The sequence below is a fragment of the Nuphar pumila genome, chromosome 8 (genome assembly GCF_984573655.1).
Source record: "Nuphar pumila chromosome 8, dmNupPumi1.hap1.1, whole genome shotgun sequence".
In the NCBI taxonomy this organism is placed as follows: domain Eukaryota; kingdom Viridiplantae; phylum Streptophyta; class Magnoliopsida; order Nymphaeales; family Nymphaeaceae; genus Nuphar; species Nuphar pumila.
In genome coordinates, this window is record NC_143256.1 from 114,444,114 (window position 1) to 114,458,139 (window position 14,026).

A 14,026-nucleotide genomic window follows, 5' to 3' on the forward strand; every position below is an offset into this window, starting at 1 on the left:
CAAAGCAAATCAATATATATTTAACATAACACATATGGTGTATGATCAGCTAAGATCAGGATCAGCTTTAATCTGACCAAAACCCGTATCGTGCTTAATTTCCACTGACCAAATCAACCTAAACACTGTAACCTTTGAAAACAAAATCTTTTACTGTTAAACGCAATTAAACTGGCACTCTGAAAAACCGAAGTTTTTCCAGCAACTCATAAAGCAAAAAGATTTAGACATGGTAAGGATACCTACATGTCCCAAATTAACTGTTTTGTTCAAATACACTTTCAAAAACAACAGTAGTGGTTTTCTATTGGTTAACTAGCCTTTTCCTTATGTGCATCGGATTTGTACATACAAGTAGAAACAAACTAGCCTTTTCATTATGTGCATCGGATTTGTACATACAAGTAGAATTCAAAATCATCGACAATCTTTATCAAGCCAATTATATTACAATGGTCAAAAGGACAGATGAACGGTAGAGCACAACTCGCAGCTGACCACCACACAGACACTCCTGCAGACTACTGATTCAATTCATCAAAAGAAGACACGAAAGAATTGTGCACAATGTCTCCATTGTACTTGGTGATTCTGGAGAAACAAAAAAGAATAAAGAATGAAGGGAATGAACTTCAAACAGACCATGGTTCTTCTCAATCTTCAACAAGAGCATCTGTACTTCTCTAACAGCAAATAGCCATCAGCAGGTTCTGAACAAGCTTCCCACAATGCAACTGGAAGATGAGCCAAGTGTGGGCACCTCAACTTAGCCATAAACAAAATTCCAGCTAGAAATTCTTGAAAATCCTTTAATCACTTCCCCGTCTCAACAGCCAGCAGCTTTAAGAAAATTATCATATGGGCTTGATGCTGGCAGCCTAAAGAAAGGAGCTGGATGCTGGTGTTTGGCTGAGCAAGAGAGTGAAGCAACATCACCATCTGATTTGTTTGGATCTACTGTGGAGATCTCATCGATAAAAGGATTCCCGTTCTGCAGAAGCAATTGCTCATACATAAATTAATTGAATAGGAGAGTAATGAGCAAAAATAAATGGATACACGCACCTTGTGAATGACCTGATCCACTTGCCAATAAGACAGGCTTGGTTCCTCAAAACCTTGCAGTGAGCTGAAAAGTGGAACTTCCACTATCTGATCGCTGTCCATGAAGCTGGACAATTTCTGCTGTTTTCCCAACATGACGGCCTCACACTTACTAGCCATCTCAGTGAACGGCACATCAGGCGCATACGATACAGAAAATCTTCCAACTTCATGTGCTGTCTCTAGAACCTGAAAACATTTCTAGTTGAGCATATATGAACCTGAATTCAGAAGTATTTATGTTCAAGGAGAACAAGATGGCTTTATATTTGTATAATGGCCACCTCACTAGGTCACTTTGTAGATAACCATCATCACATAAGCACCAAAATTCCTGGTTTGAGACTAAAGACTTTTATATGTAAAACTGAATCCAAACCTGAATACTAATTGGGTGCGAGTTCCCTTACCAAATCCAATGCTAGGCAAAATAAGTCATAAAAAGAAACAGAAATCACAATCTAATCACGATTTTATTGTGATTTCATGATAAAAACATGATAGTTGACCAAACGAATATACACTGGACATAATCACTATTTGCAACATAGACTAAAACATTATTTTTTCTTCGACACCTGTAATCTCCATGATAGTTGAATGCCAAGAAATATTGCTCCATAGATATTTGTATACGACACTTATCTAAAAACTTACTGAGTCTAGCAGTTGATTGACACTCAACAGAGATGGAGCCTGCAAAGATGAGTCCACATTGGACTCTCTTTGTCTTTCAAATGGTTCACAGATTGTGTCATCGTCCATTGAAACAGCTGAAGGTACAATCTGCATGAAAACTTATCCATAGTAAGTGTACATGAGTTTTTAACACAAAATCCCTGAAAACTTTTGTAGGGCATTAATCACCTCATCAAGACAATGATACTCTATTGGTTCAAATGGAGATCGCGGCCTTGGAGTGTCCAGAAATAACTGTGCCCCCAGTAGGCAAATGTCATCATGTGAGAACTCATCAAGCATCTGCTGCATCATTGAAGAGGACTCTGACTGCACAAGCAGATGCAGGTAAAAATAACTCAGACCTGCCAAAGTTACAGATTATAAACCAATAACCATCATTCTCAAAAAATCATTACATCTGATAATTTTCCCAAGGACTTCACTATTATAGAAGCCATGGATTCTTTTGTCTGATCATCTGAGATTGCAATTGCTGAGAGTGATTTCAATGCAAAAATATCATCTTCCTTTGATCCATAGCTTGGAATCCTGCAGTCGGTAGAGGCATTTACAGCCTGTAATCTGCCATCTTCAACTAAATGAAGAAATGGATCAACCTGATAAAAGCATCAAACAATTTAAAAACGGATTGTTCACATTGAACTAACAAAAGAAAAAATGTGCAATCATCAACTAGCACATTTCTTGTTGAACATGAACTAGAATGTGGAATAAGCATGAGAGCATAATGAGGAAATCAAAAAATGAGAATTAAATCTATGATAATAACGCATAATAATAGTAGCACCCAAGATAAGTCTTCACCGTTGTGTCCGTAAGGCAAGTCTTCACGCAAGGTATGAGTGATAGGATATTATATGCCCTTGCTAGAAACACAATCATAGATGTAGCCAGTGTAAATAGAGATCGCCGTCGAGATGGCTGCAGTGAGCCTGAAAATGTTCTAAAGAGATCAATCACTTGAATAGAGTTATTAGATGTTAAATTTTGCATTGTAGAATGAATGAAAAAAGAAAACAACAAAAGGGCTTATAACATGCTATGAAATCATATAGTGGAAGAAGATATACACTTGTTTTCGATACTGGATATACATAAATACATATAAAAGAACATATTAAAAGAGTCATGGTTGCCCAAAATACAAATTCAAGAAAAAAGCAAAGCAAATCATGCAAAGAAAATAGAAAGTAATCAAAGTATACATTACCAATAAGAAAAGTGACTAAAATCCATGTGCATAAGATTAAAAAAAGAAAAGCAGCCAGATTCCTGCAGTTATTTCATTGCCCAAAACTACAAAAGTACAAATCTATCCTAGCATGTAAATTTTCAAGAACACTAGTTTTAAATTTTCCAAAATAGTATTGAGCATTGTTAAACAAAGTTGGAGCTATGGTTCAGTAGATTGGAAACAATGACTTTGGTTGCAAATTAAAACATTGAAAACCCTTCAGAATGGTTAGTACTAGAAGGTGTCTTCTACTATGCAAATGACCAAGTCTGCTAAGTATAGCATGTTTCAACCTGCAGAAGTGACAGATAAAAGAAAATTTATGCTACATAATGCTCACGAAATCTGCTATTTTAAGTTGATGAATGCAAGTTGATAGTAAGGTTATTTGTGCTTAGTTACCACTAGTTTCTTTTTTTCTTACATATAGGAATATAATCAATTCTCATAAGCCTGACACACAAGGTAAGAGACAGGACACTGGCCACAAAGTTTAGCAATGAAATATCAAAAGTAAAACATTGATTTGTAAATAATGTCATTAATTGAATATTTAAATTATTTGAATGTAAAACTAAAACCACTATTTAATGTTTAAATGATTTTAATGAAACTAAAACATTGTAGAATGTTTAAACTAAAACCAATATTGAATGTTTAAATGATTTGAATGTTCAAACTGAAAGCATTGTTGAATGATTTGTATATAACATTACTATTTATATGTTTTCAAATTATTTGAAAGTTTAAATGATTTAAGTGTATATTTGCTTACATTCATGGTTATTTGGGCTGTTAAATGCAAAAATTCACTTAAAAAACTTAAACTACTAAAATCGCAAATGTTTGTAGAAATTTATTTAAACATATGTTCACTTAAACTGAAACCACTAAAATTGCATATATCATACTTTTTTATATATTAATTCATAAATTCGCAAAAAAATATTTACGAAAATTCTATTGATTCACACGAATCCAACAATTTCACAATAATCCTATTTTTCACATAACCATTAAACAACTAAAATCACAAATAATGAATTTATTTATGAAACAAGAAGATTTTTGCGAAATAGTAGGATTTTCATAAATATGTTCATGCACAACCATGAATTATATCCAAAAATGAATTATATCCAAAAAGTATGATTTATGTGAAACAATATAATTTTAGTGATTTTAGTTTAAGTGGATTTTCACAAATATTTTTAGGTGAAATGTTGAGGTATATGTAAAAGAGTTGGATATTTGCAATTTTGGTGATTTCAGTTTCATAAAAAGTTTGCAAATAAATTTATGTGAGTTCGTAAAGTCTACATTTTCGCATAAAAAATGTAATTATGGATTTAAGTGAGAGTTGGAACTAACTGATGGAAAGTACAATTTATTGACAATAAGGCATAAATTCGCAGTTGCAAAAGGTAAAAGAGCCCTAACAATGTCAGATATTGCAATTTTGGACATCGAGAGAAATATCGGATGTACAATTTTTAGGAAATCAGGTCAAATTATCTGTAAAGTAGGATCATTTTTCATATATATATAATACAAAGCAAATCAATATATATTTAACATAACACATATGGTGTATGATCAGCTAAGATCAGGATCAGCTTTAATCTGACCAAAACCCGTATCGTGCTTAATTTCCACTGACCAAATCAACCTAAACACTGTAACCTTTGAAAACAAAATCTTTTACTGTTAAACGCAATTAAACTGGCACTCTGAAAAACCGAAGTTTTTCCAGCAACTCATAAAGCAAAAAGATTTAGACATGGTAAGGATACCTACATGTCCCAAATTAACTGTTTTGTTCAAATACACTTTCAAAAACAACAGTAGTGGTTTTCTATTGGTTAACTAGCCTTTTCCTTATGTGCATCGGATTTGTACATACAAGTAGAAACAAACTAGCCTTTTCATTATGTGCATCGGATTTGTACATACAAGTAGAATTCAAAATCATCGACAATCTTTATCAAGCCAATTATATTACAATGGTCAAAAGGACAGATGAACGGTAGAGCACAACTCGCAGCTGACCACCACACAGACACTCCTGCAGACTACTGATTCAATTCATCAAAAGAAGACACGAAAGAATTGTGCACAATGTCTCCATTGTACTTGGTGATTCTGGAGAAACAAAAAAGAATAAAGAATGAAGGGAATGAACTTCAAACAGACCATGGTTCTTCTCAATCTTCAACAAGAGCATCTGTACTTCTCTAACAGCAAATAGCCATCAGCAGGTTCTGAACAAGCTTCCCACAATGCAACTGGAAGATGAGCCAAGTGTGGGCACCTCAACTTAGCCATAAACAAAATTCCAGCTAGAAATTCTTGAAAATCCTTTAATCACTTCCCCGTCTCAACAGCCAGCAGCTTTAAGAAAATTATCATATGGGCTTGATGCTGGCAGCCTAAAGAAAGGAGCTGGATGCTGGTGTTTGGCTGAGCAAGAGAGTGAAGCAACATCACCATCTGATTTGTTTGGATCTACTGTGGAGATCTCATCGATAAAAGGATTCCCGTTCTGCAGAAGCAATTGCTCATACATAAATTAATTGAATAGGAGAGTAATGAGCAAAAATAAATGGATACACGCACCTTGTGAATGACCTGATCCACTTGCCAATAAGACAGGCTTGGTTCCTCAAAACCTTGCAGTGAGCTGAAAAGTGGAACTTCCACTATCTGATCGCTGTCCATGAAGCTGGACAATTTCTGCTGTTTTCCCAACATGACGGCCTCACACTTACTAGCCATCTCAGTGAACGGCACATCAGGCGCATACGATACAGAAAATCTTCCAACTTCATGTGCTGTCTCTAGAACCTGAAAACATTTCTAGTTGAGCATATATGAACCTGAATTCAGAAGTATTTATGTTCAAGGAGAACAAGATGGCTTTATATTTGTATAATGGCCACCTCACTAGGTCACTTTGTAGATAACCATCATCACATAAGCACCAAAATTCCTGGTTTGAGACTAAAGACTTTTATATGTAAAACTGAATCCAAACCTGAATACTAATTGGGTGCGAGTTCCCTTACCAAATCCAATGCTAGGCAAAATAAGTCATAAAAAGAAACAGAAATCACAATCTAATCACGATTTTATTGTGATTTCATGATAAAAACATGATAGTTGACCAAACGAATATACACTGGACATAATCACTATTTGCAACATAGACTAAAACATTATTTTTTCTTCGACACCTGTAATCTCCATGATAGTTGAATGCCAAGAAATATTGCTCCATAGATATTTGTATACGACACTTATCTAAAAACTTACTGAGTCTAGCAGTTGATTGACACTCAACAGAGATGGAGCCTGCAAAGATGAGTCCACATTGGACTCTCTTTGTCTTTCAAATGGTTCACAGATTGTGTCATCGTCCATTGAAACAGCTGAAGGTACAATCTGCATGAAAACTTATCCATAGTAAGTGTACATGAGTTTTTAACACAAAATCCCTGAAAACTTTTGTAGGGCATTAATCACCTCATCAAGACAATGATACTCTATTGGTTCAAATGGAGATCGCGGCCTTGGAGTGTCCAGAAATAACTGTGCCCCCAGTAGGCAAATGTCATCATGTGAGAACTCATCAAGCATCTGCTGCATCATTGAAGAGGACTCTGACTGCACAAGCAGATGCAGGTAAAAATAACTCAGACCTGCCAAAGTTACAGATTATAAACCAATAACCATCATTCTCAAAAAATCATTACATCTGATAATTTTCCCAAGGACTTCACTATTATAGAAGCCATGGATTCTTTTGTCTGATCATCTGAGATTGCAATTGCTGAGAGTGATTTCAATGCAAAAATATCATCTTCCTTTGATCCATAGCTTGGAATCCTGCAGTCGGTAGAGGCATTTACAGCCTGTAATCTGCCATCTTCAACTAAATGAAGAAATGGATCAACCTGATAAAAGCATCAAACAATTTAAAAACGGATTGTTCACATTGAACTAACAAAAGAAAAAATGTGCAATCATCAACTAGCACATTTCTTGTTGAACATGAACTAGAATGTGGAATAAGCATGAGAGCATAATGAGGAAATCAAAAAATGAGAATTAAATCTATGATAATAACGCATAATAATAGTAGCACCCAAGATAAGTCTTCACCGTTGTGTCCGTAAGGCAAGTCTTCACGCAAGGTATGAGTGATAGGATATTATATGCCCTTGCTAGAAACACAATCATAGATGTAGCCAGTGTAAATAGAGATCGCCGTCGAGATGGCTGCAGTGAGCCTGAAAATGTTCTAAAGAGATCAATCACTTGAATAGAGTTATTAGATGTTAAATTTTGCATTGTAGAATGAATGAAAAAAGAAAACAACAAAAGGGCTTATAACATGCTATGAAATCATATAGTGGAAGAAGATATACACTTGTTTTCGATACTGGATATACATAAATACATATAAAAGAACATATTAAAAGAGTCATGGTTGCCCAAAATACAAATTCAAGAAAAAAGCAAAGCAAATCATGCAAAGAAAATAGAAAGTAATCAAAGTATACATTACCAATAAGAAAAGTGACTAAAATCCATGTGCATAAGATTAAAAAAAGAAAAGCAGCCAGATTCCTGCAGTTATTTCATTGCCCAAAACTACAAAAGTACAAATCTATCCTAGCATGTAAATTTTCAAGAACACTAGTTTTAAATTTTCCAAAATAGTATTGAGCATTGTTAAACAAAGTTGGAGCTATGGTTCAGTAGATTGGAAACAATGACTTTGGTTGCAAATTAAAACATTGAAAAACCCTTCAGAATGGTTAGTACTAGAAGGTGTCTTCTACTATGCAAATGACCAAGTCTGCTAAGTATAGCATGTTTCAACCTGCAGAAGTGACAGATAAAAGAAAATTTATGCTACATAATGCTCACGAAATCTGCTATTTTAAGTTGATGAATGCAAGTTGATAGTAAGGTTATTTGTGCTTAGTTACCACTAGTTTCTTTTTTTCTTACATATAGGAATATAATCAATTCTCATAAGCCTGACACACAAGGTAAGAGACAGGACACTGGCCACAAAGTTTAGCAATGAAATATCAAAAGTTGGTGAGGTAATGTCAGTCCTGACAGTACAAAATGTGATTCCTAAGTGAGTCAAACTAGTGTAAATAATGAAATCATACTCTTTAAATGCATAGTAATTTTCACAGGAATACCTTCTTCAAGAGAAATGCTTCTCAATGAAAATGCAAGCTGGAAGCTGTGAATGAGGGCTTCATGATTTGATGTCTGTAACACAACATGAATTAGAAGATATGGACAACATAATAAACATATTAAAGAAGGCAAAAGCGAAAATGCTCTCTCTCATTCATATATACGTGCGTGTGCATGTATGTATGTATGTATGTGTGCATGTATGTATATGTCACATAGGTATTAGTGCTGGTATTCAGTAGAACATGAGGATCACTGATTGATGCAGTTGCCTTGCAAGATAAGGATGCAAGGGTACGGCTGGGTTACGCCTGTTGCACATGTACATGCATAATACATAATATACATGCTACAAATCTGTTACTTGGACACTGACATGGGTGTCAATGTTGATGTCAGACATGAGTACGAAGCATCAGACAGTGGGTTTTGAGAAACTAGATACGTGAATGCGGCTGCATATATATAGGGGTTGAGAGAGAGAGAGAGAAGTAATTAAGTAAAAAACAAAAGAATTATTTCAAAAGAAAAAAGGAGACATTCTCAGTTCTCTCTTCCCTGTATGTGGCACCACACAATTCACCAAAATTTTGAAAAGGAGAGTTAGTTCTTAAATGGAGCTGAGAGGGGTTCAACTGTAGTAACAACCAGAGTCATTTTATCAACTAACTTGACTCCATCACCTGAGAGAGAGAGAGAGAGAGAGACCAAGTCATTTCTGTATAGTAAAGGGGCATGCCAACTCATTTTCATGGAATTAGAAAACCCAATAAAATATATGGAGAGAAAATAGGCCTTAAAGTTTAAACAAGGTTGACACAAAGTGTCTGACATCGAACACCTCATGTTTAAGACACTCAAAAGTGTCAGACGCGCAACACCAAGTGTTCATTTTTTCCTTGGACACTTCTATGTTGAAAAATGAAGTATCCACGAAGTGTCCAAAAGTACTGGTGTTGGTGTCCAAGTGTTGGACATTGACACGTAAGCCCTCTAGAAGTGTCAAGTTAAATAGCTACTAATGAATAACTACAATGAAATGCATAAAAAAAATTACGAAAGATTTATGAAATATGTCCACATGTGGCAGCACCTAGAAACACCTAGCACCGGCACCCGAAAGTACCAACATCTACATAGGCATGCTGCTATGTATGGGCAAGTCTATTGTGGTATGTGAACTACCATAACTTATGGTAGTACACAATTGACTTACATAGATCTAATATCCAAAAGAAAAAAATAACCTTTGAATCATGTTTAACATGTCCTATTTACTATTTTCATGTGTTAAAGTTGACTCCAATATGATGTTTTGGGCCATGTTTAAACCATCTTTATCTTCATAAGTTGTAAGCCCTTGGTTTTTTACCATCATAGAAATTAAATCTTTTGTCATATTAGATATGATTAAAGCTCCTAAAATCGAAAATTAAACTATGTTAAACAAATCTATGGGGCTATATATAACATTTGGTTGCTAGATCCATACAAAGGTATGTAACACCGAATAGTATCGTGAACCACCATATACTCTCTCTCTCTCTCCATATAAATGTCTGTCTGTCTGTATGTATGTATGCATATATGTATGTATAAAGAGAGAGAAAGACAGAAGAGTCATAGATATCCACAGGTTATAGCAAATACTAACAAATTCAGATATCAATACCCCCAGCATATTTTAAATTTCTCTATTGGTAGCTTGCATTACTTTCTGCCACCAATGTGCATTTGTAAACTAGTAATAAAAGTACAACACTTTTATAGAGTTGCATGTAATGAAATATGCAGAAATACAAAACAAGGGCCCCTAAGGGCTTACAAGAGGGACAATACAAGAGCACAAAGGCACTACACAAGCAAGCATGAATGCTTAAGAGAAGCATTAAAGAATAAGAGGGGGGTTCACCCCTATTTATACACAAGAGGTAGTCTCAAATAGAGTTGTTGGACTGTTCCAACAACTATAAATATAACTGTTGGACTGTTCCAACAGCTCTATTGACTAGTCAACTCTATGTTGACTAATCCAAAAAGAACCCAATAGCTCTATTTGGTCTTTGACCAAATAGTCCCTATAAAAACAAAAAAGGACAAAAAGAATAAAATAAAGTAAAGGTACTAATGTGACCCTAATGGGCACAACCTATTACAATGATTGAAATGACCAAAATACCCCTAATAGGTATTTACCTATTACATCATTATATATATATATATATATATATATAACTTAACATTGCATACTTCCAAAACATGAAAACCTTTTGAAAGAGACGAACTGGATTTCCTATAAGATCTACAAAAATAGTAAATAAAATTGTTCATAATACCAACCAGCATAAGATGCCACCACAGAATTTTCGAATCCTCAAGGACAATAGGAGTTAGTGAACTAGATAATATCCACTAGAAGATTAGATACTGGAGAAAATGACCACTGCCGACAATTTGTTGGTTGATTATTCCTGTAAAAGAACAATAATTCTTCCCATACCTATCACTATACACATCTTGCTAGCCACATTTTTTCTTTTGCATTCTTGTATTTTGATGTACAATATGACAGCTAAATATTCCTAGCTCTTCCTTTTTCACAAAGCTTTAAACTTCTAAATTTCATATTATCGTTATATATTAAAAACTTAAAACGGTGAAATATTATGATATTTCCAAAACATCACTATTTTGAGACAAACCGTAAGTTTGCAAAATTGATGCAATATTGTAATATTTTCATGTTATCTCTTATTTTATATTTATGTAATTTAAATATGACTCCATTTCTTATTACCTATTCTTGGTTACATTAATAACTTTCATATAACTGTGAAAGTATCTAACCAAAATCTAGGTTTTACATATTCTTTTGCATTATTCTTAACTTTTTTTACAACACTGCCAGATAGGGAAACTTATAATATCATGATAAAATGGCTTTCCAAGATATTATTGAGACCGAGGTCAATGACTGTAACTAATTTCATTTTTATAAGAAATTCAGAATAATGTGGAACTCTGATTTTTCTTTCGTGGATTAGGACGCTTATGTTTGTCAAGAATGTAACCAACTGTCCTAGGCCTTTTCCATGCCTTTTCACGTGTGACCGTTCCACGCCTTTTCCAGCCTTTTCACGTGTTCCAGACCATAACCAATTGCCCTAGGCCTCTGCACACATCCTTAGGTAGATCCTAGAGCCCCTGGTTTAGTCCCAAACCCCTCGGATTCTGGATCACAAAGATCCAAACTGCTGGTTCCCGCCTACAGCTTGTGCATGCAGCCCATAACCCACAGGTCCCAGGATCACAAATTGAGTGCCTGAAATTCGGGATACAACAATTCCCAAACAACTCGACAAAAGAGACATGATCCATCAATATTTTCCTAGGGAAAGCAATTCTTCTTTTCCATTAGTTACATTATTTTGACTCATTGAGACTCCGCATATTTGTTTCTCATGTTTCTGTTCCATTTTTTTTTACTAGTGTCACTTTAGGAAACCAGAAAAATCAACTTGATAGAAGACATTTAGTTTAAAATAGTAAAACTTTTAATTTTTCCTGTATTTTGGTTATCCTAACCTCCTTTTCGTTGATTTGGACCAGAGTTACCGGAAGCGCCTAAGCAAAAGGGGAAGCGCGCTTCCCCGAAGCGCGCTTCGGAAGCGCGAAACGCCGCGCTTCCGAAGCGTGAGGGGAAGTGTCCCCCTTTTATGGGATGTGTGCTTCCCTTTTATGGGAAACGTGCTTCCCATTTATGGGAAGCGCGCTTCCCCCACGCTTCCCCATTTTTTCATTTTTTCGCTTCTCCCTCGCTTCCGAGACGGTTCGGAATTTTCTTCTAAGTGGTCCCCCGCTTCCCCGCTTCCTAAATTTTTGAAAGTGCCTCCCTTCCCGCTCCCGCTTCCCGTTTCGCTTCCCGCTCCCGCTTCCTCGACTGGTAACTTTGATTTGGACCCACTATTAGGAACAACCGTAGGTCGAAATTAGAATTTACTCAAGTTGCAAAGTCTCAAAACCTAATACATTTGTCTCAATAGGTATAGTGGGGCAAATAATTCAATCAAAGTAGTTGCTGAATTGTACTAGATAGTTCCAACAACAATAAAAGTTACAAAAAGCACAACACTAGTGCTACTAGAAAGCACATTACAACATTTCCCATACACAATCTGTTGAGAGTGTTGAGAAGCAGTCACCGTACATATGCATATGGGTAGTTTGGTAACTACTTAAGAGGTCAGGGGCATTATTGTAAACAATGTTTTAGTCTAATCTCTCTATTTAAGTGAGGTTAGACCTAATGAGAATTAACGATTCTTCCTCCCTCTCTCTCTCTCTTCTCTCTCTCTCTCCCTCTTTCTTTTTCCTGATTTGCTAGAAACCCTAGCCGGCTTCAACATGGTATCAGAGCAGGATGTAGCTCTGGGCATCTGACGTGATCGATCCATACGCTGATCGGGTGGTGCTGTGCACATCGTGAAGAGTGATTCGAACAACGTCAAAACTGATCGCTATGTGCAATGATTACAACGATTGTTGTGTACAGGGTGTACCGCAATCTGGAACTTCTCTAGCCAGCAGGAACATGATCTGAACAGTGTGGCGCTCTGTGATTTTAACAACGATTAACCTCTCCAGCAGGAACGTTGATCGGGCGTGCGCTGTGTGTAGTAGCAAGTATGTGCGCGTAGCAGCAAGGAGACCCTGACCGTATCGATGGTGGCTGATGATGGTTGTGTGAATGTCAAAAAGGCTTGTAGTCTCCATCATGATGCAGTCGTGGGACGCAGGTTGTCAGATTTTTTTTGTGGCAGTCGTGGTATGCAAGTTGTTGCAGTTTTCTTTTAAGATGAATAGTTTAGATTTTATTAGGGTGATTAAAATCTGGTAGAGTCTGCTTCCTAGTTGGATGTTGATGTACACGTTAGTGTTGGATCTGAACAGCGTATTACAAGTTTATATATATATATATCAGTTTTTATCAGTATGATTAAAATATGATAGAGTCGGCTTCTCAATTGTTTGTTGGTGTGCTCGTCAGATCCAAATTTTCAGCAGCTGGTAGTTGCGAGTGGTTATATCTCCATGGCTGAAAATGCAGAAGTCAGACATGAAGACCGAAATCGTGTCTGATTATAAAGCCTTTGCAAACCCTTTTTCATATGGATGATCTGTAAAGTTGGATGAGACTAACTATGCTAGATGGTCGCGTACGTTCATGATGTCTGTTTCAGGGCATCGTAGAAAACATATTTTGTTGGAAAATGAGCCTATGGACAAAACTGGGAAGTATGCTACATGGGAAGAAGACAATGATATTGTCATGTCTTGGATTATGAATAGTATGCAACCTCACATAGCTGACAGGCTTATTTATTACACCTCTGCAAAACAAATGTGGGATAATTTGCAAGATACTTATTCTCAAGAAACTAATATTAGTTGTATTCTTCAAGTAGAACATGAGATCTATAAATTGCAGCAAGGAGAGCAAACTCTAGCGCGGTATTATGCCTTCGTGAAGGCAGCTTCTGAGAGACTGGATGCTCATAGACCGTTATGTTGTGACAAACAAAAACTACACCAAAAGCATACCATGGTAGCACGGTTCCCGACTGGCTTGTCAGCTGAATTCTCCATTGACAAAGTTCAGATGTTGACAGGCTCAGATGTTCCCACTCTGGCTGAGGCATATAATCGTTTGAGCAGGCTTGCTATGTCCCTTCCTTCATCTCAATCAAAATCACAAACCTCTGCTCT

General features: G+C 36.1%; 1 protein-coding gene across 1 annotated transcript in view; it reads right to left on the reverse strand.

Annotated features, from left to right (window-relative positions):
- Positions 1 to 355: 355 nt before the first annotated feature.
- Positions 356 to 14,026, reverse strand: part of LOC149830297 (protein SEMI-ROLLED LEAF 2-like) — a 65,688-nt gene continuing 52,017 nt past the window's right edge. Inside the window, exons 13-25 of the mRNA XM_090015418.1 lie at positions 8,260 to 8,332; positions 7,202 to 7,329; positions 6,793 to 6,993; positions 6,563 to 6,703; positions 6,353 to 6,481; positions 5,657 to 5,884; positions 5,423 to 5,582; positions 2,611 to 2,738; positions 2,202 to 2,402; positions 1,972 to 2,112; positions 1,762 to 1,890; positions 1,066 to 1,293; positions 356 to 991 (exon numbers count right to left, since the gene is read on the reverse strand). Of these exons, the coding sequence (XP_089871544.1) occupies positions 827 to 991; positions 1,066 to 1,293; positions 1,762 to 1,890; positions 1,972 to 2,112; positions 2,202 to 2,402; positions 2,611 to 2,738; positions 5,423 to 5,582; positions 5,657 to 5,884; positions 6,353 to 6,481; positions 6,563 to 6,703; positions 6,793 to 6,993; positions 7,202 to 7,329; positions 8,260 to 8,332 (2,052 nt within the window). The 3' untranslated portion in view covers positions 356 to 826. The remainder of the gene's footprint in view (positions 992 to 1,065; positions 1,294 to 1,761; positions 1,891 to 1,971; positions 2,113 to 2,201; positions 2,403 to 2,610; positions 2,739 to 5,422; positions 5,583 to 5,656; positions 5,885 to 6,352; positions 6,482 to 6,562; positions 6,704 to 6,792; positions 6,994 to 7,201; positions 7,330 to 8,259; positions 8,333 to 14,026) is intronic.